The sequence below is a fragment of the Besnoitia besnoiti genome, chromosome I (assembly GCF_002563875.1).
Source record: "Besnoitia besnoiti strain Bb-Ger1 chromosome I, whole genome shotgun sequence".
Taxonomy (NCBI): domain Eukaryota; phylum Apicomplexa; class Conoidasida; order Eucoccidiorida; family Sarcocystidae; genus Besnoitia; species Besnoitia besnoiti.
Window position 1 is genome coordinate 5,715,384 of NC_042356.1, and position 21,872 is coordinate 5,737,255.

The 21,872-nt window shown below is 59.1% G+C and overlaps 2 protein-coding genes and 1 non-coding gene across 3 annotated transcripts; all 3 read right to left on the reverse strand.

Moving 5' to 3' along the window:
* Positions 1 to 2,859: 2,859 nt before the first annotated feature.
* Positions 2,860 to 13,274, reverse strand: BESB_008080 (Sel1 repeat-containing protein; the record flags this gene model as incomplete). The annotated part of the gene is made up of 12 exons (XM_029359562.1): positions 2,860 to 3,435; positions 3,917 to 4,246; positions 4,645 to 5,091; positions 5,424 to 6,664; positions 7,086 to 7,179; positions 7,408 to 8,036; positions 8,444 to 8,776; positions 9,184 to 9,290; positions 9,559 to 9,669; positions 9,926 to 10,181; positions 10,522 to 11,867; positions 12,082 to 13,274. 12 exons carry the CDS (start codon positions 13,272 to 13,274, stop codon positions 2,860 to 2,862), a joined length of 6,663 nt encoding a protein of 2,220 aa, XP_029222475.1.
* A 2,356-nt stretch (positions 13,275 to 15,630) lies between these two features.
* Positions 15,631 to 20,783, reverse strand: BESB_008090 (putative serine/threonine protein kinase AktR; the record flags this gene model as incomplete). The annotated part of the gene is made up of 8 exons (XM_029359563.1): positions 15,631 to 16,639; positions 17,097 to 17,182; positions 17,517 to 17,674; positions 17,891 to 18,008; positions 18,218 to 18,288; positions 18,767 to 18,967; positions 19,286 to 20,362; positions 20,537 to 20,783. 8 exons carry the CDS (start codon positions 20,781 to 20,783, stop codon positions 15,631 to 15,633), a joined length of 2,967 nt encoding a protein of 988 aa, XP_029222476.1.
* Positions 16,824 to 16,896, reverse strand: BESB_011660. Its single transcript has one exon. It is a non-coding gene; the product is annotated as a tRNA-Thr (tRNA).
* Positions 20,784 to 21,872: the final 1,089 nt, after the last annotated feature.

A 21,872-nucleotide genomic window follows, 5' to 3' on the forward strand; every position in this document is an offset into this window, starting at 1 on the left:
ACGATCAGGTTCGGCTGCGGGAATCTAACTGTGTCCTCTGGGTTCCGGCGCATGAACTGGTCGGGTGTAATCGAGCTGTGCAGAACTGGAAAAACTCGAAGAATGGTATGAGAGACTGAGCGAAGAGGACTTGGACGTAGACGTGGCCTCGAATGCTTCGGATCGATCTGGTCAAACCGTTGAGTTTGAGACAAAGTTTGCATTTGAGCCGGAGGATGTGGTCGCGTACAGATTGTCAGGGGACGTCGAGGAGTGGCGAGTGAAGTGCTACGGGGGCAGCGAATCGTGGGAAACCCGCGGTGCGATTGCGAAACATGGTACACATTTCAGAAAGGAAAGGAAACGTCTACTCCGAAAGAAGGAAGTTCGTCTTATCTTGTTGAAGTTGTTCTGGGATTCAAACTTGACATCGGAGGCGGGCAAATGGATCGCACCAAGTGGCTAGGCTATCCCACATCTCAGCCTGCCTGGGAGCCGTATTCAAACTTGAAGGGTGTAACAGATCGTGCTCTCCGAGGGACACTGGATCCGCTCGGAGAATCACTCTCCCGGAAGCCGTCAGCAAACAAGGTGGGAGGCCGTGGCGGACCTTCCACGTATAGCGGAAAGGCCACACGAGTTCAGAAAGCCAGCTGGCCACAACCGTTAAGCAAGAAATCAGACCTCAGGCGTCCCCCAGACAGGCGGTTATTAGGAGACGCTGAGAGGGCTTCGCGTTCTTTCCTCGCAGTCGATCGTTGAAAACGTGGGCGAAAGTCCTTTTCCACGTAATGATTTGTTCAGTATATATACTTAAGTATATTTGTCTGTCGGCGTGTGTTCACCTGGAAACTCTCAAGGGAGCCCTTATTTGCAAAACTCGCGGCCACCAGAGCTGACATTTACCTATCGCAGAGTGTGTCTTCATTTCCACTGTATTTCCAAACTCTCGCCATCGACGAGGAGTACACATACGTCACCGGAACTGCCTGCCCAGTGCGTTTGCTGGAGGTGCGCTGCCCAAAACACAACACATTCGAGATTGCGATGCTACCGAAAGACTTGTAGCGCGTAAGATGCATAGCATTGTTTTTGCATCAGACAGCAGAGGCTTGCAACAGGCGAATCACCAAGGAGGTCGCCGCATCCGGAGGGAGAAGGAGGCACCGGTGCACCCGCCAGAGGCATCGAACGCCTTGATTCGACTCCTCTTTGACTTGGCCATTACTGCGCAACTCCCTCTCTTCACGCGCCCATCACTCCGGCTGTGACAAATCATACGTCACTGCAAGTTCCATTTTCTTATTCTCTAGTTCTCGGTTAGGCGGTAAAGGCGCGGTCAGACAATGCCGTCACTGTCGAGACGCGGCATCATTGAAGCAGGTGTCGTGCGGCACGCTTTTCTGTTCGTACATGTAGCACGCGATCCGGTATCATATGCTCATTGCCGGACTGAGTAGCGTTGTCCGTTATCGTGCAAGGTCCCTACAAGCCCCTACGCGCGGAAGGAACTTGGCAGCTCTACATAAAGAGGATGCGACCAGATAGCACGGTATCCGAAGGGGAGAGTAGTCTGTATCGACGGGCATACGATCTCGTGCTGCCTACTGCGAGTCTAAAAGTCCATTCCGTTGCGATCCATTAGAGAGTAGATAAACTAACGCCTTAATGCTCAAGTGTCCACCTACATGAATAAAAGCCGTACGAGATGGGATCAGGTGCTGTGAGCGCGGGAATACACCAACAGAATCTCGTGATGTTTTTTGCCGGCATCTCTGCAGGAAGGGCGAATCGGAATCGCACCGCTAATTGGTGAAAAATGTATTAGCGTGTTCCACGACGAAAAAATTTTACTAAGGAAGCGTCTTTCGTCCCCTCGCTTCACCATCAAAGAAACGTCTCTCGCGCCAAGAGCGCGCGTGGGCTCAGCCCCCCCCCTGACTTTGACCTCGCGAAGGAACAAAGAGAGGTAGGCTCCTTCGTTACCCGCCTGTGTGCACTTAGGGCGGATCCTGCCGTTCTTGTATTTCACTTTCCGTCGCAATCGACATCCACGCACGTACGTATTTCACATTTGAAATGGTAAACCAAATTCAGTTCCCGCAGACGACGAAAAAAGCTGCGTGTCTGTGTGCGCGAGAGGAAACGAAGACGTCAACGTGCACAGCCTCCACAAGTACTGAGTTCGCCTCTGTAGATTTTATATTTCTGAACTACTCGCTAGACATGCACAAGCTATTTGCGGCACACCCGCCTTCATGGCCGTACGGCAGACACACACGGGAACGAGTACTCGGGGAACTCCGAACGACAGATCTCGAGATGCATCTGTTCTTCCCCCCAAAGGCCTGCACAGGCGGTCTGCGGCATTTCACAGAGGATCATACATGCGTGTAGACAAGCCTGAAATGCGATATTGTCCACTACCAAACACAGACACAAGTTCTATCTCGCAGTCGCTGGTGCCGATTATCTCCGTGAGGCATGCACGAGCTTTGCTCGTTTCCGCGTCTCCCCAAATGCTTGAAAGATAGCGAGATCGGCTTCCTCGTAACCAAAGACGAGTCGGATCAACAGTGTCGAAAAAGTTATATTCAAGTGTGTGTCTTGACCCCCTCAACTTGATGCAATACAGTGCTTTTCTGTGCCAATTCGTCATCACCGCAAGCGCAGTGTCTCTGCCGGGGCCCTCGACGATGTAGCAAGGGGACAAGAGGGGGGGCTGGGAGGGAAGTGCAACGAGGTGAGGCGCGTAGGCGTCTTCACTGTAGCAGGATTATACACACGGAAAGGACTTCAAATCCATGTTCTTTGACAAGAGAATTCTCCATGACGCGTGCAAACGAATCTCATGATTTGCCGCACGAGAGCTACACTTATCTACTGGCTACCGGTCACTCCTTCCCTCCTGACGACTCTTCGGCGGAGCTCAGCCGCTCCGCGGTCGCCGTCGCCTGCCGGTTTTTCACGGGTCGCGACTTCGCCTGCACCTTCCGAATCTTTGACTTGGCTTTCTTCAACGGAGGCACTCCGCGATTCGCCCTCGTGAGCGAGTTCCGCAGTCCGCGTCGACGTCCAGTGGCTCTGTGGGCTTCCGTCCGAGCTGCCGCCTTCATCCTCGAGTGAGCCTGCCTGCGGCGAACGGCGATGCAAAGTCGAGGCGTCTTCACTCCCGCTTTCTGACTCAGACAAACCCGGACCTGTGAAGCTCTCCGTGGCGCCACTCACCGGGCTCGTGGACACGGTCGGATCGCCCCCCAGGGAAGCCGCCAGGTCAAAAAAAGGGACGCTTGCCTCGTCTCCTCGATCGGCGGCGGAAGTCGGCGCTGCCCCGGACGTCAGTCGCCGCGCATGCACCGCCGTCAGGACGCCCAGAAGCGACGCGAGAAGCAGAAGGAAAAACACGAGAAGAAGTCGGTTCCAGATGTACGCCTGTCTGCCAGACGCTGCCTGCTCCTGCGCACAACCGCAAAAAACACAAGGCAACAACAGCACGTGCGAGGCACGTCCCCATCGCCCGCCTTTGGCCTCCGCACGGAAACTGGGAAACACATGCCACAGCCGATGTACTTCAGGCCCAAACTGGGGCGTCTTTTCGGCAAAATAAAATGCGGAAGAGCGCCACGTAATCGCCACCGAGCGCAAACCCAGCGTACTGCCGTGGACGGGCAATCATGTTCATGCGAAGACGTCAAGACCCACGGCAGACCTCCACGCTACCCTCTCATGCGGTTCCCCCGACACACCAGCGATGTACCCTGAACCAGGGGATATACGCAAACAGCAGCCGTGTCTCGCGTCATGTAAACTCTGATATCTATATCACCTGGAGAGAGGTGGCACCCCTGAAAAGGCCGGAACGGATTCCTTCCCGGCGCACTTTTCATCGCCTGCGCAAATTTGGTGCGTTCGGATGGACAGCATCGCCGCAGCTCACCGAAGATCTCAACTCGCGAATGCACGCGATCGGCGAAGGGTCGTCGTCGTCTGCCGCGGGCGCGCCTTCCTCGCGATCGCCGCCCGCCTCCTGTCGCTGCGCCGTGAGTTCTTCAGTCCCTGGCACCCCGTAGGAAGGAGACGATACGCCACCCGAGCCCGAAGCGTCGGCCCCGCGGTCGACCGGCGACGAGGCGCCCGAGAGAAAGGGGACACCCAGGCCGCCAATTCGCCGGCAAAGCCACGTCCCGGTCGCTCGCGCGAGAAGCAGCCATCCGATCGCCCTGCTGGCTGGCGCGTGCTGCGGGTCGGTCGCCAGACGCCAGTAGATCTGAAGTGAAGAAAACAGCAGATCACACTCCTTCGCGCGTGCACGCACACTGAAAAACAGAGGCCCTACAGCAACAGACGCAAGGACTGTCCATTGCCAAAGCACGCGCTGACGCCGAAGTCCCCACACCACAAACCCAGAGCGTGGCGCGCGAAAACATTCGAAATCAACGTCTGCGGCAACGCGGGTCTGCACACGACGCAGTTGCCGCTCTGCCGCGCTTCCCCCTCCCCTCTGACCCTGGTCAGACAGTTGCTTCTGTCTGCGCCTGACATCATCCTCTCTGCCTTTGTGTCGTTTCCGACTGGAACAGAGTCCCTCGCTTCGAGTTTTGCGCCGCAGGGCGCGCATTTCCAACCAGTCGGAGTCTGCGTGAGTCGTTTTCGGCAGCGCCTCACCTTGTAAGCCTCGCACCGATTCCGCCTGACGCCCTCGCCGTATTCAAGCGCCTCGCCCAGCTCCAAGAGCCCGCGCCCGTCTTTCTGCTTGCTGGCTGCGCTGCGCCAGAGGAATGCCGCGCGTCGATCGGCCTCCGCCGCGTCCGTGAAGAGCTTCGTCACCCAAAGCGGCATAAGGAACCACCCCAGGCCCTCTTTGTTCGGCGTCGCGACTCCGGCACCGCCCTCCATGGAGCCCGAGAAGGGCGCCGCAGCAGGCGCCGACGGCTCGCTGCCGCTGGCCTGCTTGCCTAAGACCTGAATCCGCGCCTCGACGGGCAGGGCGCGAAGCACGGACGCCGCGGGGGTGGTTGAGAACGCGAAGCGAACTTGCTCCAGCGCGCTTTCGAGCGCAGTCGCGTCGTCCAGATACGCTCGGGAGACCTCCAGCATGCTTGTCGTGTCGCCCTGGAAAAAAGGGAATCGAGAAAGAAGCAAACAAGATGAACAACGAAAACAAGCGCCAAACACATACCTTCGACGCATTGTCGCGACGACGACGCGGACACCTTGGAGAAAGCGAAACGCAGAACTCTACACATCCAGACAGGTGCGTACACAATGCACAATGCTCCAACGCTGATGCGCCGTGTAGCGCAGCGAAGCTTTCTGGAACGCAGCCAAGAGTAGTCCCGATCTGCTCTCTGCTGACTCGTTTGTTCGCTAAAGGAGTCCAGCTGCGCAGCGACGCCCGCCCGTTTTCACCCAGCCCTTCCTCCCGCGCGTCCGCACACACGTACCGCGACGGCCGCCCTTCGCAGGAAGTAGAACGCGCAGACGCTGCCTTCTTTCTCTTGGTCGAAGAGAGAGGCATCGCCCGCAATCTCTTCTTCTGCGAGTGCGTCGCGGGGGGTCAGAGACCGGCGAAGAAAGGGAAAGCGCTCCACAAGGCCAGAGAGCCAATGGGCCCCAGGGGGCTGAGCCCAGCAGCGGAGGAACTCGGAGACGCGCAGATGGTGCAGATGCACCTCCAGTGCGTTTTCGGGGATCGTCAGATCGCACGAGTTGGCCGCCGCGTTGGAGGGTGCGGCATTCTTTGCTTCGGCGGCGGGGCGTCCGCGTTCAGCCTGGTGTGGAACGGCCTCCGCCGGAAAGAACGCAGAGGCGGGCGAGGCGACAGCCACCCCGTCCCGTAGCGTGTGGAAGACGCTTTCTTCCGGCGCATCGTGATACACGTGCTGCGGAAGAAGAAAACCGCGCGCCGGCACCGCCTCCGAAGCCACGCGTGTGCACGCCTGGCTGGCTTTCTCCGCGCTTCCACCACCAGAGCTCTCTCCCCCCGGACCCTTGCCCCCGCCCTCCGCTCCGCCCTCGCCCTGCCGAAGTCCCAGCGCGGCCTGGAGCCTCGCGACGAGCTCGGCGCGGCGCCGCGTCACCCGAGGCCAGAGGCCCGCCGCGTTGACATGTCCCGCCAAGTGCCCGATCTCAGAGAGCAGGACGCTGGCTAGCAGCGCGCCCGTCTCGTCGCCCTTCGCGAACGCGTGTGAGGCGAGTGCGTGCAGCGCTCCCACCGCTGGGTGACTGAACGCCACCTTCTGTAGCAGGCCAAAAGCGTCGACGCACCGCTGCCGCAACGATCGCGGAGCCGCCCCGACCGACGAGAGCGCGGGAGCCGCCGCAGTCGACGTGTTTGAACTCGAAGCAGAGGCCGAATCAGGCGGATTCACGGACGTGCTGGAGGACGGCGAAGCGGCGCTGTGTGTCTCCGAGAACCCCGCGGCGGCGGCCGAGGCGGAGACAGGCAATCGCTCTCCTGCGCCGTGAATGGTCAGGATCCCGACGTTGAAAATCGCCTCGAGACGGCCCTGCTCCGCGGCCTTCGTGTAGTAGGTGAGCGCGACAGACACGTCTGTGCCGTTCGGAAAAAAAGAGGACGGATGCGCGGAGATCGACGACGGCCTGACACCGCTCATGTGCGCGTTAGCCAACAGCATCTGTGCGTTGCTGTCGCCGAGATCCGCGGCCTGCTGCAGACTCTGCCCTGGAGAAGAGGATAGAGAAAAAAATTTGAAACACTTAACCACAGGGAGGCGCACGGACAAGCCGCGCCCTTCGCGACTCGAGACAAAATCTGATATAGGGACAAAATCTGATATACACAAGAAAAATTTCAGCTGATCCACAGATGAGAATGGATCGCTTCTCCACAGCGCAGTCGCGCTGGCTGCTCTGCTCCGACGTCGCGCCAAGAAGACGCAAACGACTGAAATTCTTCATTCGAAGATCAAGCCCCCTCGAGTCATTAGGAGAGCCTTTTGCGACATGCCAGAGCCTCATGACCACATGGACAGCGAACGGACGACACACTCAGAGAGAAGAAGGCAATGGAGATGCAAACTGCGTTGCATGCGTACACATGTACGAGGCGCATACACATCCATGCACGCTCTGTCGCGCCTCACCCGCTAAGGTGCTGTTTGTGAATCCCTCGACGCCGAGCCGGTAAGCGAGATATCGCGCCAGATGGGGAGCTGCGCCGTCTCCGTCCGTGATCACCTGAAGGCAGAGGCAACCACGAGGAAGCAAAAAGCTCGCTGTGCATCACACCGACCCCCGACAACCATCATCGCGCGAAGCGAACCCTCCTCTGCTTTTTTGAAACAGTGTAGAGCCTGGTCTACGCCTCAGCGACCTCCGTGTGTGCTGCTTCACCCGCACCATGCCTTGCCTTCCCCGTAGACCTCTCTCCGCGGCGTTTTCCGCCTTTGCTCCTTCGCTCTTTACCTGCTTCAGATAGGGCTCAGCGGGATGCCTCGGCCTTCCGCTGGGCGTCTTCTCCGCACTCGCGCTTTCCGCAACTTCTTCCTTCGGCGCCTTGGCGCTGTGCGTCCTCGCTTGCCTGGGTTCCTCCTCGCTCGCCCAGAAGCCGAATCGGCGGAAAAAGTCTCCAAACGCGCTGCCGCCGGTCCCCTGGAGACTGTCCCCTGGAGCGCCGCCGAACTCGCCCTGTGCGTTTCCGGCCGCGTCGGGCGAGCCCAAGAGCGGCCCTGCGCCCTCCTCCAGTCCTCCATACCCCCAAAAAGACCACGAAAAAACCGAAAAAAGCCCCCCTCGACCCGCCTCACCGTCAGCCCTGGTCGCCTGCGACGAAGTGGCGCTCGGGGGAGCATCTGCGTGCTCTGTGGGAGCGCCGTTGTCGGCAACGGCGGCAGCGGGCGAGGGACTGGCCGATCCAGACGCAGAGACTTGCTGATTTCGCTTTTCCTTCTCGGCCTCCTCCCGCGCCTTGCGCGCTGTCTCGTTTACGTCGCCTAAGAGGAGGAACGCCAACGCCATCGCGGCGTTCGCGTCGCCCATCGCCGCGGCCGATCGCCAGAGCTCTGCTGCGCGGTCGACGTCTCTGCGGATGCCTCCTGAAGGACACGACGGAGACACCGAGAGAGACGGAGACACGTGAAAACCCGAGGCGCCACACGCGCGCGAAAGCAAGGCAGACCTCCCGACAACACGCCGCTGAAAACACTTCTGCGGAACTTAACCCCGACGCTCGATCCCGCACGCCCACACCCTTGAACGCAGAGACACCCCAGGGAGAGACACCCTCCGCGGCCGAAGAGATCGGCGGAGACGTGCTGCGAGATGACAGCAGCACTGAACAACCTCGACACTGGAAAAAACCTCTCAAGTCTTCTATCTCGCTCTCTCGTCTGCGTTTTGGCTTGCCCTCCTCTCCAACAGAAGCCCCGCGCTTCTCCCTCCCCACCCCACTCGCCGCGTTTCCTCCCGATCGCGGGGGAGGCTTGTGTTGTTCCAGACGCACCCGCCTCGTGTCCGTGGAAGAAGAGATCGCCAAGCGCAGCAAGGCCGGCGGGGCTGCCGTCTTCAGCCAGACTCTGAACGAGGTGTGCGTATTCTTCGCTCGCGGTTGTCGTCTCCGCAGCTGCGCCGGCGTCCTCGTCGGCGCTCGCGATGTCGATTTTCGACAGCGGCAGAGACTCGGAGCTCTTCGGGACGTACTGGTAGGCCGAGGGGACTAGACCACCCCGCACCAAATAGCGCGGGGTGACTGAGAACGAAAGCTGCTCAGTCGCTTCGCTCCCGACGCTGAGCACGTGCTTCAAAGCGGCGAAGCATCCTCCGGACGCACTCGTCGCTGCGGCAGAAAACGCGAGAAGACGCACAAACCAGCAGATGATGAAGCACCGGCGCATGCGAAACACCCGAGCAGCAGGTAGCCGCTCGCCCGACACGCACGACGGAAAAAGACACGCGACCGCAGGCTGAAGCCGCCACTGGAGGGCACCGCCTCCCCAGTGAGGGAGAGAGACACGCACAACGTGACAGACGACAGAAGGCTGGGCGGAAACAACTCGGGGGAAAGATGCGACCCGTGACTCAACGGCAGAGAGGAGCGGCGATACCGCGAACGAATAAGGGAGTGCCGAGCTACTGAAGCCAAAAACGAGCGATTGTTGACACGCACACGGGGCGCGCGTGTGATTCTCAGGGATGGCGGGCATGCTGCAGAGGCGGAAAATAAGTCTCCAGGCATTTACTCACGCAGTCGCTCGATGGAGACCTGGGCCATCCGAACCCGGCCTCCTCGCGCAAAGGCAAACAGTTCCTCAGGCACCTGCGGCTGATCGATTCCCTGTTTCTGCGTGTACCTGTGGAGGGAGAAGATCGAACGCGTTGCATGCCAGGATGTATTCGCAGAAAGTGCCGCAAAGCCTCTGTCTCCGGCGGCCGCAGCGCCGGCGCCTCTCGCTACAGCGCCTCCCATGCAGTGCAAGCATCTCGACGCGTTGGGCGTGCGTATTCAAAGTATACAGACAGATAGATACATATATGTGCAGCTGATTGCGTGTGGAGCGTGCCTCGCGGCAGCTGCAAAGCGCCTCTCGCTCACATCCGTGACACACGCACAGAGCGTACCTGTAGTCAGGTACCCCCAGACCCGTTCGCAAGTAGTACGCCGCGGCGAGCTTTCCAAGCGTGTCGCCCATCTGGCCTGCCATCTCGTACTTAATCAGCGGCGCATCGAAGCTGCGACACGGCCCACCGCAGGAGGCGACACAGCGCGGCGTCCAGCGAACGGGCTCGACAGGAATTTCAACTGCGGGAAAGGCGCGCGTGGCAGCTCCTCCGCCCCGGGTCCTTCCCGCCCACGAGCCGCGCGGAGGGCCGAACAGAAGGAATCTCCAAATGGGTGCAGATGTCGCGCCCCGTTCGGAACCCACTCAAATCTCTGTAGGCCACATTCGCATCTGCATGCATGAGTGCAAAAAAGTGGAAGGCTCACTTGCTTCGCAGCGCGCGGAGCCCGGCGAGTCGCAGCTGCGCAGCTGTCGCGTCGCTGGGAGTCTCGCCAGCACGGGGCGGCGGGCGCGCGTTCCAGTTCGGCGAATGCGTCGGCGACTCCGCGCGGAGGTCTGGAGGCGCGTAAGTCTCCGGCAGGCGATGCAGCACGAAGAGACTCTTCACCGACGGCTCCTGTGCGACGGCCCACGCGTCCGAGCCCGTGAGCAGCGGCGGAAAGCCCAGAGCTGTGGCGAGGCCTGAGAAACAGCGCACAGTCCGCACGGAGGAAGCGGGTCGGTTGAGTCGAGTCGCACGCGCGCAGGAGTGCCGCTACGCCTCTCCAACAAGAGGGGGCGAGACCTGCGTCTCGCCCTCTCAGCGGCTGCTGCTGAATCGAGGAAGCGGAACAGGAGAGTTCCTGCCTCGCGCTCCCGTGAACCGACTCTTTTTCCGCGCGCTCGGAACACCGGGAACGCGTCTCACACGCTGCGTGGTGCAGCGCATGACGCCGAGGCCGCCACACGGTCTCGGGGCTCGAACGGACCGCGGCAGATACGACGGCGAGAATAGACCCTCCGCGCCGCTCGCGTCGCTCACCGTCGATGAGGAAGCAGGTGCCGCAGAGCTGCCGGCTGCGGTTTCCCTCGACGACGCAGCGCATCGCCAGAGCGATGTCTCGCGGCCATCCTCCAGGCAACTGCAGCTTTCCTTCTGCATCTGGAATTCCGAAAAACGACAAAAACGCGCAGGCGCCTTTGGCCTCAGCCCTCAGCTTGCGCACCGCCTCGAGCGAGAGCCCGTCCAGCTGCTGTCGGAGCGCCAGCAGAAGGGCGTTCGGCGAGATCTCTCTCTCCTGTTCCTGCGCGCCCTCTGGCCCGTCTCCTCCCGAATGCGGAGTGCCGCTCGCCGAACTGCTCGCTGCGCTCCCAGTCTCGCGTGGGTGCGGAGAGAAGAGATCGGCGGCGGGAGGCGGCAACAGATCCACCGGCTGCAGGTCGTCGCGGGAGTAGGTCATCAGGCCGCGGAGCAGCAGGTAAAGCTCGCCGAAGTCGCGAACCATGCGCGGCTGGGAGTCTCCCGCAGACGCCGGAGACGAGCCCTTTCCAGTTCCGCGTGTCTCGGCAGACCCCAGGGGCGCCTCGGGCTTGGCTGACGCCGTGCCCCCCGCGACCCGCGTGCGTTTTCCCCTCCCCCGAGAGCGCGAGAGACTATCGTCTCTGAATTTCGCAGGCTTCGCAGCGCGTAAGATCAAGTCAATGTAGTCTGAGGGCCTGAAGGAGATGCCGCCGAGATTGAGCGCCGCGTCCGCGCCCAGCTCGACGCCCTTCTGCGACACCCCCTTCGGCGCAGCCTCCCCCTGCTTCTCCGCGCTCGCTGCCGCAGGCGAGGACGCCCCGCTAGCTGCGCCGGTCTGCGCCGAAGTCTGGCTAGAAGCCTCCCCTCCGCCCCCCGACGAAGACGCAGCGCCGGGCGAGGCCTGTGAGGCGCGTGCTGCGTCTGTGCGATTGCCGCTGCCCCCTAGCGCCCCTTCTGGTGCCGCTGCCGCCGCATTCGACGCCTTCGCAGGCTGCCCCGGGGCGGCGGCTGCCCGTGCGCCCGAAGGAGTTTTGGCTGCGACTTCAGTTCGAGGGATTTTCTCTGGTGAAGCCGCGCGACGTGCGGCGCCTTCGGGCGCGGCGTTCGGCGCCGCACCTGAGGAAGCCCGTCCACCAGATGGAGAAGGACGCTTCTTGGGGAGGGAAGCAGCTGAAGACAGCGCGGGGGCGGAGGCAGGAGTCTGGGATGACTGCTTTGCTTTCTCTGTCTCTTCGCTCCGCGAGGCTTTCGGGGAAGACGCGTCGGCAGGCGCAGCAGACGACTCAGATTTCGAGCTGGAGGAACCGACCGCAGCAGGACCTTTGCTCAGACGACGCCCGATAACTGCTCGAAGCACCTCTGCTGTCCTGAGGAGACCCACAAGCAGGAACCTCGACAAGGGCCATCACAAGAAGCAGGACACTACGCCTGCCTGTTTAGCCGTGTAACAGCACGCAGTCGCCTGAGCCGCCTAGCAGCCTGTGATCGTCACAGGCTCGGCGCCCTGCCCGTCTCCCGGAGACGCCTTTCTCCCCTCCTTCCCAGGACCAGGTGCGCGTTTCACACAGAGCAGAAACTTACTTTTCAATTTCGAGGGCGCGAGCGGCCTCTTCCGTCATTTCGTTGCCGCCCAGATTCGTGAGCAGCGCGCCCGGTTCGAAGGCCTCGCTCTCGGTGACGCTCTCGAAGAACGTCTGCGGAAACATGCGGCGGTCGATGAGCTCGAGTTGCGTGCCGATCTCGTCCTCAATCTCCGCCCAGTCTGCAGCGGACAGCGGCGGCTCCCAGGAGTGCGCGCGCAGCCCCGCCAGCAGCTGGCGTGCATCGGCGAGCGGAATCGCGCGGTAGTACCGGTCCTCGAGGTGATAGACGCGATGCGTGGCTGCATTGAGGTCATCGTCGTCGGGATCCTCGTCGCTGAACTCCTCGGCGTCCTCTTCTTCGAACGACTCGTCGTCGACCCACTCGCCTTCGTCGCCGTAGTCGGGAACATCCTGCGCAGACGCGAGCAGCAGGAGGCCGCTCGACGCGGCACAGGCAGGCGCATGCGGAGATGCGAGAGACAAGCTGCCCGTCGAGCAAGCAGCGCGCCCAGCAGCAGAGAAAGAGGTGCGAGGGATCGAAGACCCTCTGGGGTGCCCCGAGAGCGAGGGCGTGAGCCGGACACAACTGAGGAGACGCAAACACAGGAGAGCCAAGAGCAGTGCGGCGAGGGAACATCTTTTGCGGGAATTTGACAACGCGAGAGGAGGTGAGCAGACAAGAAAGGCGTGACGAGTGCAGGCGTGAGACATGCTGAAGAAGGACGGGGCGCTCGGCGTCGGCTCGAGCACATGTGATGACGCGCGAATGCCTTCAACCTGTAACTGGATCCGTGGTTCACCCGGTAGCCCAAAACGCGTTCGCTTATGAACGAAGGGGGCACGCCGAGAAACGCAAAAACCACCAGGCGAGGCGCGAACAGCTGCTGCTGACGTCGGACTGTCAGAATTTGCGGTCTCGTCTCCGGCTTCCTTAGGAGGGAGCCTCGCGACACTACGCCGGGGAAGAGCGAGCCCCCGAGACACATTCGAGGGCCTTCCGCGAGAGGCCGCAGCCAGGAGCCGCGAGTGACACCCATGACAATCTGTACAAGCAGACCGGAACGAAGGATCAGGCGTCACTCGCGTGTAGGAGCCGAGAGACAAAGACAGGGGAGCTGTTCGCGTGGCGTCCGGCCTCCTGAATCCCGCCGGCGCCGCCACAGGCACCGCACGAGACTGCAGACCCTCCATGCTCTCAGTCGGTCGTATTCTGAAAAAGATTGTGTGGCGATCAGCCAAGACGAAAACGCAGGAAAACGTAGGCTTGGCCAACTCTCAGAACACGCGCCAGTCCAGCTGTTGCGAAGAGCTGCAAAAACATCGCACCGGCGGTGGCTACCTGGAAGAAAAACGCATTTGTTACGGAGTCACGAGAGTACTAGACAGAGACGAAGATCGACACCCTGGTTCAAGAAACCTCGAGACAGAAAAACGAGGATCGTTACAAGCGGTCCACGCCACGCACATTTTAAGAGACGGATTCACGAAGACTCAAGTCGTGTCCAGCATGCGGAGCGACGGGGAAATTCGCGACCCAGCCGTAGGCGTCTTGAGCACGGGCACAGTGTCAGCGCCCTGTCTAGCAGGTTCCACCTCGAAAAACGAATGTGAAAATGTTCAGCAGTTCGAAAAATCGCCAAATAAACGGTGCTACAGACGATATACCAGGGAGAAGAAAGGACGCTCGTGCACAAGCAACGCACGGGAAACGGGCTGCAGAAGGAACGGAAGTCGGACGACGTTGCGGTGGTTTGAGACAGGCCGTGGGCAGGCGCGGTTTGGCCTCCGGTGACTACGAAACAGCTGTTCTCGAGGGAGAAGATGTTGTGGTCTAAACTCTATTCACTGCCCTCATGATCCGTTTCTTGCTTTTCTTTTAATGTGCAGTGTGTCCCTCTAAAATTTTTTCCCTGTCTGCCGCCCTCCTACGTCTAACGACTTCCGTCTGTCCGCGCGATCTCTGAGGTCTGAGGAACCGTATGTTGCTCTCGCGCAGAGCGACCGCAGACTGGCGCGCTGCGGGTCACGATCTATTTTCCGTCATCATTGAATAAATGCATGGATTCCCTTCTCGGATTTTGGGCTTCGCGGGCCTGGAGGCAGCAACTGATCCTAGTTTAGCCCCTCTCTTCTAGCCAGCCTCCACGCCGTGAAGCCTGCTCCCAGGAGACGGCCGCTTGAGGTTAGTTAGTCGCTATTGAAACGGGGATCAACTCGGTTTCACTAGGCTACTACGGGGCAGCTGGCGAACCCGCGTTTCCTCACGTTTCTCTTGAGTAGCATTCATTCACTGCCACTAAGAAAGTTGCTGGAATGCGGTCATCGACCTGCGCCCCCCCCCCCCCCGCCCCCTCCCAAGGTGCCGTGCCTCGCAGCGGAAACGTGAACTCACGTCCCATCTTGGGTGGGAGGGGCAAGAATACTTTATAAACGTGCGCAAAACGATAGAGTTGACGCCGATACGCGGCAGAGGGCACCTCAGCAGATAACTATCACAGATGGGGCGAGGGGGCGGCAGGTCCAAGAGAACACAGGCGCCGCAGGGAGTCAGTCATGCGCGGTGCTATGAAGCAGCGTATGCAGACAGCTGCAACCTCCACGCGGAAATTGGCCGAAAGACACGGCAGCCCCCGTTGTTACCTCTTCCCTGGCTACGAGTATTTTCTGTAGGAGTGACCAACCCTTTGCATTCGTCACCAAAGAACTGACTGAGGCAAGAATACTACTTACTCTACGGGGTATTCTTGTGTACGAATAGAAGATTTGGCGCTTTCCCCACTGGCACTGGAATGCTGGTAGTAGTGAGTTCTCTCCGATCCATCAGCATCTTCCCCTGTCGTTGACTAGAGACCCGCTCCTTTTATTGCTGCATTGTACAGTCAGGGCTTTCAAACAGTGCAGACGAAAAGCACTTCCCGTCAGTACCTCTTGCTTGGCCTTCCAGCTGTCTGGGCTTGTTTGTTTACTGCTACTCTCTTTACGCCAGGCGGCCGCGGCACGCTGAGAGACGAGCGACACAGGCGGAGCCCGGCCGAGGATCACACACGAATACGGCCTATACACGAGCTAGCGTGATGTCCTATCTTGGCTCCGCTTGGTATGCAACGCAGCAAAACAGAAGCTCTCGAAAATCCAACGCTAAGTTTTCTTCACGGCAGAGAGATCCAACTGTCCGCAGGTGAACAGCGCAGCTCTCTGTTGTACTCGCATAGTGGGTTGCATAACTGAGAGCTTGGCATGTGGCTTCGTTTAACACCAGCAAACCCGTCCATCAGGCACCAGCTGCGTTTCGGTCCTGACTGCGTTGCATCCTTTCTGTGCCAGGTGTGAATGTAGGTAAGCGACAGCTTTCCAAGAGCGAACCGCTATGGAAGTGCTCCGGTTTGAAGGCTGGAGACCGTTTGCATGAAACCCAGGTCACAAACACGGCCTTGCAGAAAACAAGTTCTTTCGGCGCCTGGCTGTACGCACTGCCCCTCGTGGTGGCACGCACGTGACGGGAATGAGCCGAACACAGCGCTCTCACCTGCTACCACTGGCTCGCCTCCTAAGGCAACTCGAGAACCGATTGTAGCGCTCTTGCCCTTAGTTGATTCGACACAGTACCACGCATAAACACCTTGGTCCCGTCCTGCCCCGTGGGCGGCCTCTGTCTTGACGAAAACTGCGCCACCGCGGCGACCGGCTTCGGCAACTGCAGAGGAGCGTCTCTCGATTTTGCGTTACGGACCGCTGTAGTTTTGGCAAACGAGGGGCGGGGAAGCGCTTTGGTGCCTGCTGCGTGGGCTACGCCGTTGTGACCAATGTGATGTGCGATTCCCCCGCCATTTGCTGGCTCATCCCTCTTGCCAGCCAGGTCATCCACTGCATGCGCATGGATTGACCCAGCACATGGAAAGCGAATTTCGGGGTGCACAGTCACCCACCCCCCACTTGCTTTCATGCCTGATGTACCGGTAAGGGCTGCCACGCAGGAATAACTCTGGGTAGACGACGACGAGCCTATTGACACTTGATCAGGTGTCGATAGATTGCTTCGGTGGTGTCGTAGGCTAGCTGGGGCCGCTGAGCACGGAAGGGAGACCGGTAGATCTTGCGAAGCAGTTTCGGCAGCTCCGACGGAGGCACAGTTGGTTTGGTTTAGAACAATGCGGGTGCGCTTGAGGATTGGATCAGGGGCGCACTGTATATGCACTGTAGCAATCACCCTAGTGCGATCTCCACAGTCTTTCTCCAGCCTCTGACTTGTTTCCTGCGGCATCTGCGCGGCCCTGGGAGCTCTGCCAAAAGGCGGTGCAACTGGAGCCTCGAGTCTACCGAAAGCGGCAAGGCTTGACGCCACTCTGTCATCGTCGTGCGACTCATAACATTGGTGGCCGCCGGTGTTGCCGGTAGGCAAGATGAGAGAGCACCTCTCTGGTGCTTCATTCAAAAGCCATTTGTTTTCCCAATCGAAGTGACGAAACGGGCATGTAGTCGGTGCCTCCCACAAGAAATCGGAAGGAGAAAATTCCGGGAAGCACGCTCCGCTGACGCCAGCTGCTACACGAGAATACCTGCAGATACCGCGCCGAGACATGACAGAACATATCACCACCACCTATTATGCAAGTTGCAGCACCATGACATGCAGAAAACACACGCAAAAGAAAGCATTTCCACTAGTAATCGGACGCATCCACATCCGTAAACACTTTGCTTCACTAACTACGGCAGAAGGAAAGAAAGTGCGTTCTTGAGAGCCTACTGCCGGAGTCGAACCGACGACCTTCCGCTTACTAGGCGGATGCTCTACCAACTAAGCTAAGCAGGCTGGTGCAGCCTTTCGAATATGCTTGACTATTTTATATACCACCATCGCACACTAAACATTCTCAAAAGGTTTCTCTCGCATGTGAACTGGGTGTACCAAAAGACTAAAAGGGCATGTGAGGTCAGACGTTCCGTGCTAGCTTCCACTCGCACAAGGCAAAGCCTCATTCAACCCATATGAACAGCCTTCCGAGGACTTACAGCGGCTCGTGACTGTTGCCAATTCCCAGCCGTTGCCGTTGGAGGTAAGGCATCAGTGGACTAGTGCCCCGCCGTTCCGAGACTTGCTGAAACGAGCCGCATTAGCAGACAATGCGGGCAGTCCTTCAATCTCACACGAAGCTTTCACCCACAGCCGCTCAATGCCGACGCCGCTAAGAGGCGGGTCGTACTATTTTTATTTGTCGGAGGCGACAGGAGCCCCCATGCGCACTGATAATATAATAATATATTATATAATATGAAGGGGGAGGGGCCGAGGCTGATGCTGATTGGGGTCCGACAGGTGACCCTCTTGAAGATGCGAACGCGATTGGATGACTGCGTCCTCAGTTCAGCAGGACTTGTGAAACACCACCTGGAACTGGCCTTCAAGATGACAACACGGAATCTGGTGTTTACCTTCCAGTCGACGTCGCGGAGCCAGGGATGGGCAAAGATTGAGTCGACGCCTGCCGGACCGGCACCCAGTCGGCGTGCAGGTTCCAGATGCAGTAGACGCTCCACGAGATCCATTGACTCGGGAGACACCTTCAGCGTAGATGGGAACGACAGGTTTCCTGAGCACCGCCGTAAGCCGAGTGACACAGCAGAGAGCCACTGAATGCACTTTTGAGGGCGCGGCTAATCGGTGAGCCGTTTCATTGACGCGTTCAGGACTGCGCAGAAAGTCCACTAACGGATGGCAGACTCCGCCTGTAACTTCTGATACTTTCGCGTATAGTCGTGATTCGCCAGGGTATCCCCAGCTCCTGTGGATGCCCTGTTTTTCATACCCTGAAGTATCTTGCTGTACATGGAGTTTCGATTAACCGAGTAGTGCGGCGGAATCCCAGTTAGCATTTCGTACAGCAGGCCGCCGAGGCCGTAGTAGTCCAGCGTCTTGTCATGACCCTGATCAAACAGTCACCATAGACTAATTCGGCGTCAGTTCTTCGAGTCTGAGAGGCAGACGGCTACGCGAGTTCGATCACTCGCCGTGCAAGTGTTGCATGCTCGATGAAAAAAGCGGCCGCCCGCTTGCTAAGCTGCACATATGTGTCGCATGTAAGCCGTAAGGCACACGCACAGAAAACAAAGGAGCGGAACATGACTGCGCTTACTGTGCCTAGCAGCATCTCTGGGCTCAGATACTCTGGGCTTCCGCAGAAAGAGTAGGTCCGTCGGCAGCCATCTGAGGGCACAACACATCGGGACAAAGTACAGGAGGACGCAAACCAGCGGGCAAAAAACCTTCAGAAGGCCACAGCGGGGATAAGCGTACGCTTTGGAACGGTGAAGCTTCCCCCGACGACGGGCGTAGCCTCGTCCCCCCTCCTCCCCCTTCCCTCCTCCCTTCTGCTGAACGGGCACCGGGCTGGTCTGCTGCAGTGCGAATGCGTATCTAACGCGGTACTTGAGCACACTCCATGAGTAGAGAAGAAGGCTGTGTAATGATGAGGCCACTGGCAAGTTCTTCCCACGGAGCCCAAGGGCTCTCCACAGAGGGGACTCCTTCACGCGTTCAGATGAGCGCACGCAAGAACGCGCTTCCAGTCGCACTGCTCCCTCGGGAGGAGCTCCAGGCTAGAGACTGAAAGAGGAGTAGGCTGTTGTTGTGCCCCGCTTCCCCGCACCCAGATACGCAGGAGAGTCCTCTCCGCGGCGCCTACCGGAGAGAGTTTTGGACAAGCCGAAATCCGCTAGCCTGCAGTGCCCGTCCAGGTCCACCAAGACATTTTCGGCTTTCAAGTCCCGGTACAGGATGTTGCGCGCATGCAAGTGGTGCAAACCGAGCAGAACCTCCGCGAACACGAAGCGGCAGACGTCCTCGGGGAAGCGACGACAGTCGCGAAGGAGACGGAAGAGATCTCCTGGAATGGAGGGCACCGAACCGACACAAATACATCGTGCAGGACAACACACAAAAACGACGGGTCGCACATCTCCGACGTGCACACACTCAGCGCATGATCCCTATCAGCTCGGCGTGAAGTGATCTTCGAAGAGACGCTTTGCTGCTTTCCGGCATGTGCCAGATGTGGCGTCGCGCACGCTCGGACCTCAGAAAAGCGCATTCGGCGTCAGCGAAGAGGGCGAAGGCTTCTACGCAGACTGAACGACAATAGCGGGGGGGGGGCAAGCAACCCCTGGTGGGTCCTCGAACCATGGCAAATGGGGAGAGCACGTACCTCCAGGGCACAGTTCGTTAACGAGAAATAGGTGTCGCCGGGTCTGGAACGCCCAGTAGAGCTTCACGATGAAGGGCGAGTCGCACTGCTTGAGGACGTCTCTTTCAGAGAGCGCTCGGCGGATTTTGTGCCGTTCGTGAGCCACTTTGTCTTTTGCCACGACTTTCATGGCATACAGGCGTCCGGTGTCTTTCTTCCGTACCTTGTAAACGACGCTGAAGCCTCCGCTTCCAATCACCCCCTCGTCCCGAAAATGCCATACACACACGCCTCCAGGCCGAGACGGATGGCGATACGTGCAAGTCGCCCCTTCGTGCTGCCCTGAAGAGCCCTCGTGGGAGGCCGACGAGTCCCTGTGCCCGCCAGATGTGCTTCGCGGGTAGCGGGGGCTGTCTACGCCCCTTTGCAGAGGAACCTCCAACGTGCTCAGAGCCACGGGCGACGGAGGAGGGGCGCCGTGCGAAGACGAAGACTGCGAAGGACTGCCTCGCGCATCTGAGCCCACAGCGTAGTTTCCTCTATCGCTGGAAAGATCCTGCCAGGAGCCGGCGTCGCTGCGGTAGAAAGCGTTCGACGCTTCTGCAGAAGTGCAGCTTTGGGAGAAAAACGCGTTCCCACAAGACTGAGAAAGCCGGGCATCTCTGCCCAGGTGCCTAGAAGACGTAGTCCGGTGGTGAAGGACAGAAGGTCCCCGCGCGCCGACGCGGGCGGCACTGTCGCCCCAGCGCGCCGACGCGGGCGGCACAGTCGACCCCCCGGCTCGGGCCGCAGGACCCCAGTTTAATGGTGTATCGCTCAGTGAACCGGCAGAACATTTTACCGGGACCCTCTGATCTCTTTCAAGATCTTGCTTCTCGCCATTGGAGCCCAGCCTCTCGACATGAGCGTGTTCCAGGCTCTGGGAAGGACCTGCTTCTGGCGGAAGAATGGCCTCGCTGTACACACACTGGAAATGATCTTCGAAGTTGAGAGGCCCCAGAGGCCGATGCATATCCTGCAGATACACATCAAGCCAGTGGCGCCTGCCGAGCGGCCCCGAGGGATCTGTTCGCAGCGCGACGACGCCGTCAGCCAGACCTGAGTACAGGCCTCAGGAAAGCACGAAACCGTAGGATGCCTGACGACTGCGGCGGCAGACAACTTTGAGGGAGTTGACAGAACAAGCGGCTAGATGGTGGCGGCCTACAGACCGCATAACTCTCTGAAGCGCTTGCACACGACGAGGAAATGCACCTCCACCCGCAAACGTACCTTTCTCCGCAAGCAGTTCAATTGTTCGCGCAAGCAGCCACCCTGTGGTTTGCTCGTCGGGATGCTCTGCTGTGATGCGCACGCGTACACCGGGTCCTTGAACGTGGAAAACGCGCAGACTCCTGGGAATTCTTCTCCTCCCCTCCCCGACTGCACGCTTCACTGGTGAGTCCAACATGAGACTCGGCGAAGCCGCTGCAGACGGCTTAGCCTGGTGGCGTCGGAGGGCGCTCGGTGGCAGCGACATCTTCATGGACATGTAAAAGACGAAGCGGGCCGGACGACTGCAAATGCAACACGTCTCAAACCGATATCCAAGCGAGACATTTCCCGTTCCAGAGAGGTGTACGAATGAAGCTGGCCAGGCGGGGGAAACAGGGAAGAAAGGCAACGCAGTTCTTTACGACTGCAGTACATGAGATCGTGTTAGTTCCTGGTAAAACGCCTTCAAAGTCAGCAATGCATGTTGGCCCAGAGATACCGGCGCACTGGCGGCTTCCGGTAAGTCGTTGCGTCCATAGAGAGACATCAAAAGATGGATCCAGTCGATCTCTCAAACTCCACGCTGGTTCTTACAGGAGGAAGAGAGCTTTGCCACCTGGAAGAATGCGCTCAGCTGCTGACTCCTGCACTGTAGGACGCGCCGTGCTTCTTGAAGCCAGCTTCCTTTCACTAGCGCGTCAACCGGTATACGTTGCTGAACTCCTCGTACTGCTGAACCGCTGAAACATTCTGGTCCCAACAATCTTTAGAAATAATACGTGTCTGCGCCACGTGCTGGAACTTCCGGCTGCAGGCGACACATACGCGGCGACCCTGGCCGCCGGGGCCCCGGCACGCACAGTGAGTCCAGACCTTCTCCGGGAAGAGTCTGTTCCTACTCTAGAGGACTCACAGTTTAGAGCCTTCCGCGAAAAATGGTTTATTCGAGCTTCAGAAGCTCCCTTCTGCAGCACAGCTGGACTGTCTCTCAGCGTTTGCAACGATGAGCTAACGACGCACAGCAGCAAGACAACCGCATGTGCGCATTACTGGGTTAAAACGGATGCTGCTTTCAAGAGAGAATAACTCCGAAAGACAAAACGGAAAGGCAGTGTCACTGCCGTGACTGATCATGGGCAGCTCTGAAAGACAGTAGGGAAAAGGCACCGTCAAAATGCGACGGCAAGTTAAAAATGCGTAGACTTCCTGGCGAGACGCGGGCGTGTCCCTGCACCATCTTGCGCAGCCCGCCGTGTGACGTGCTGGCAGACAACATTGGCTCGCCTCGTTTCGCCTCTAAGAAATCAGTCTCTAATTGACAAGGAAACGTGCCAGATATTCGTCCACCTTAAAA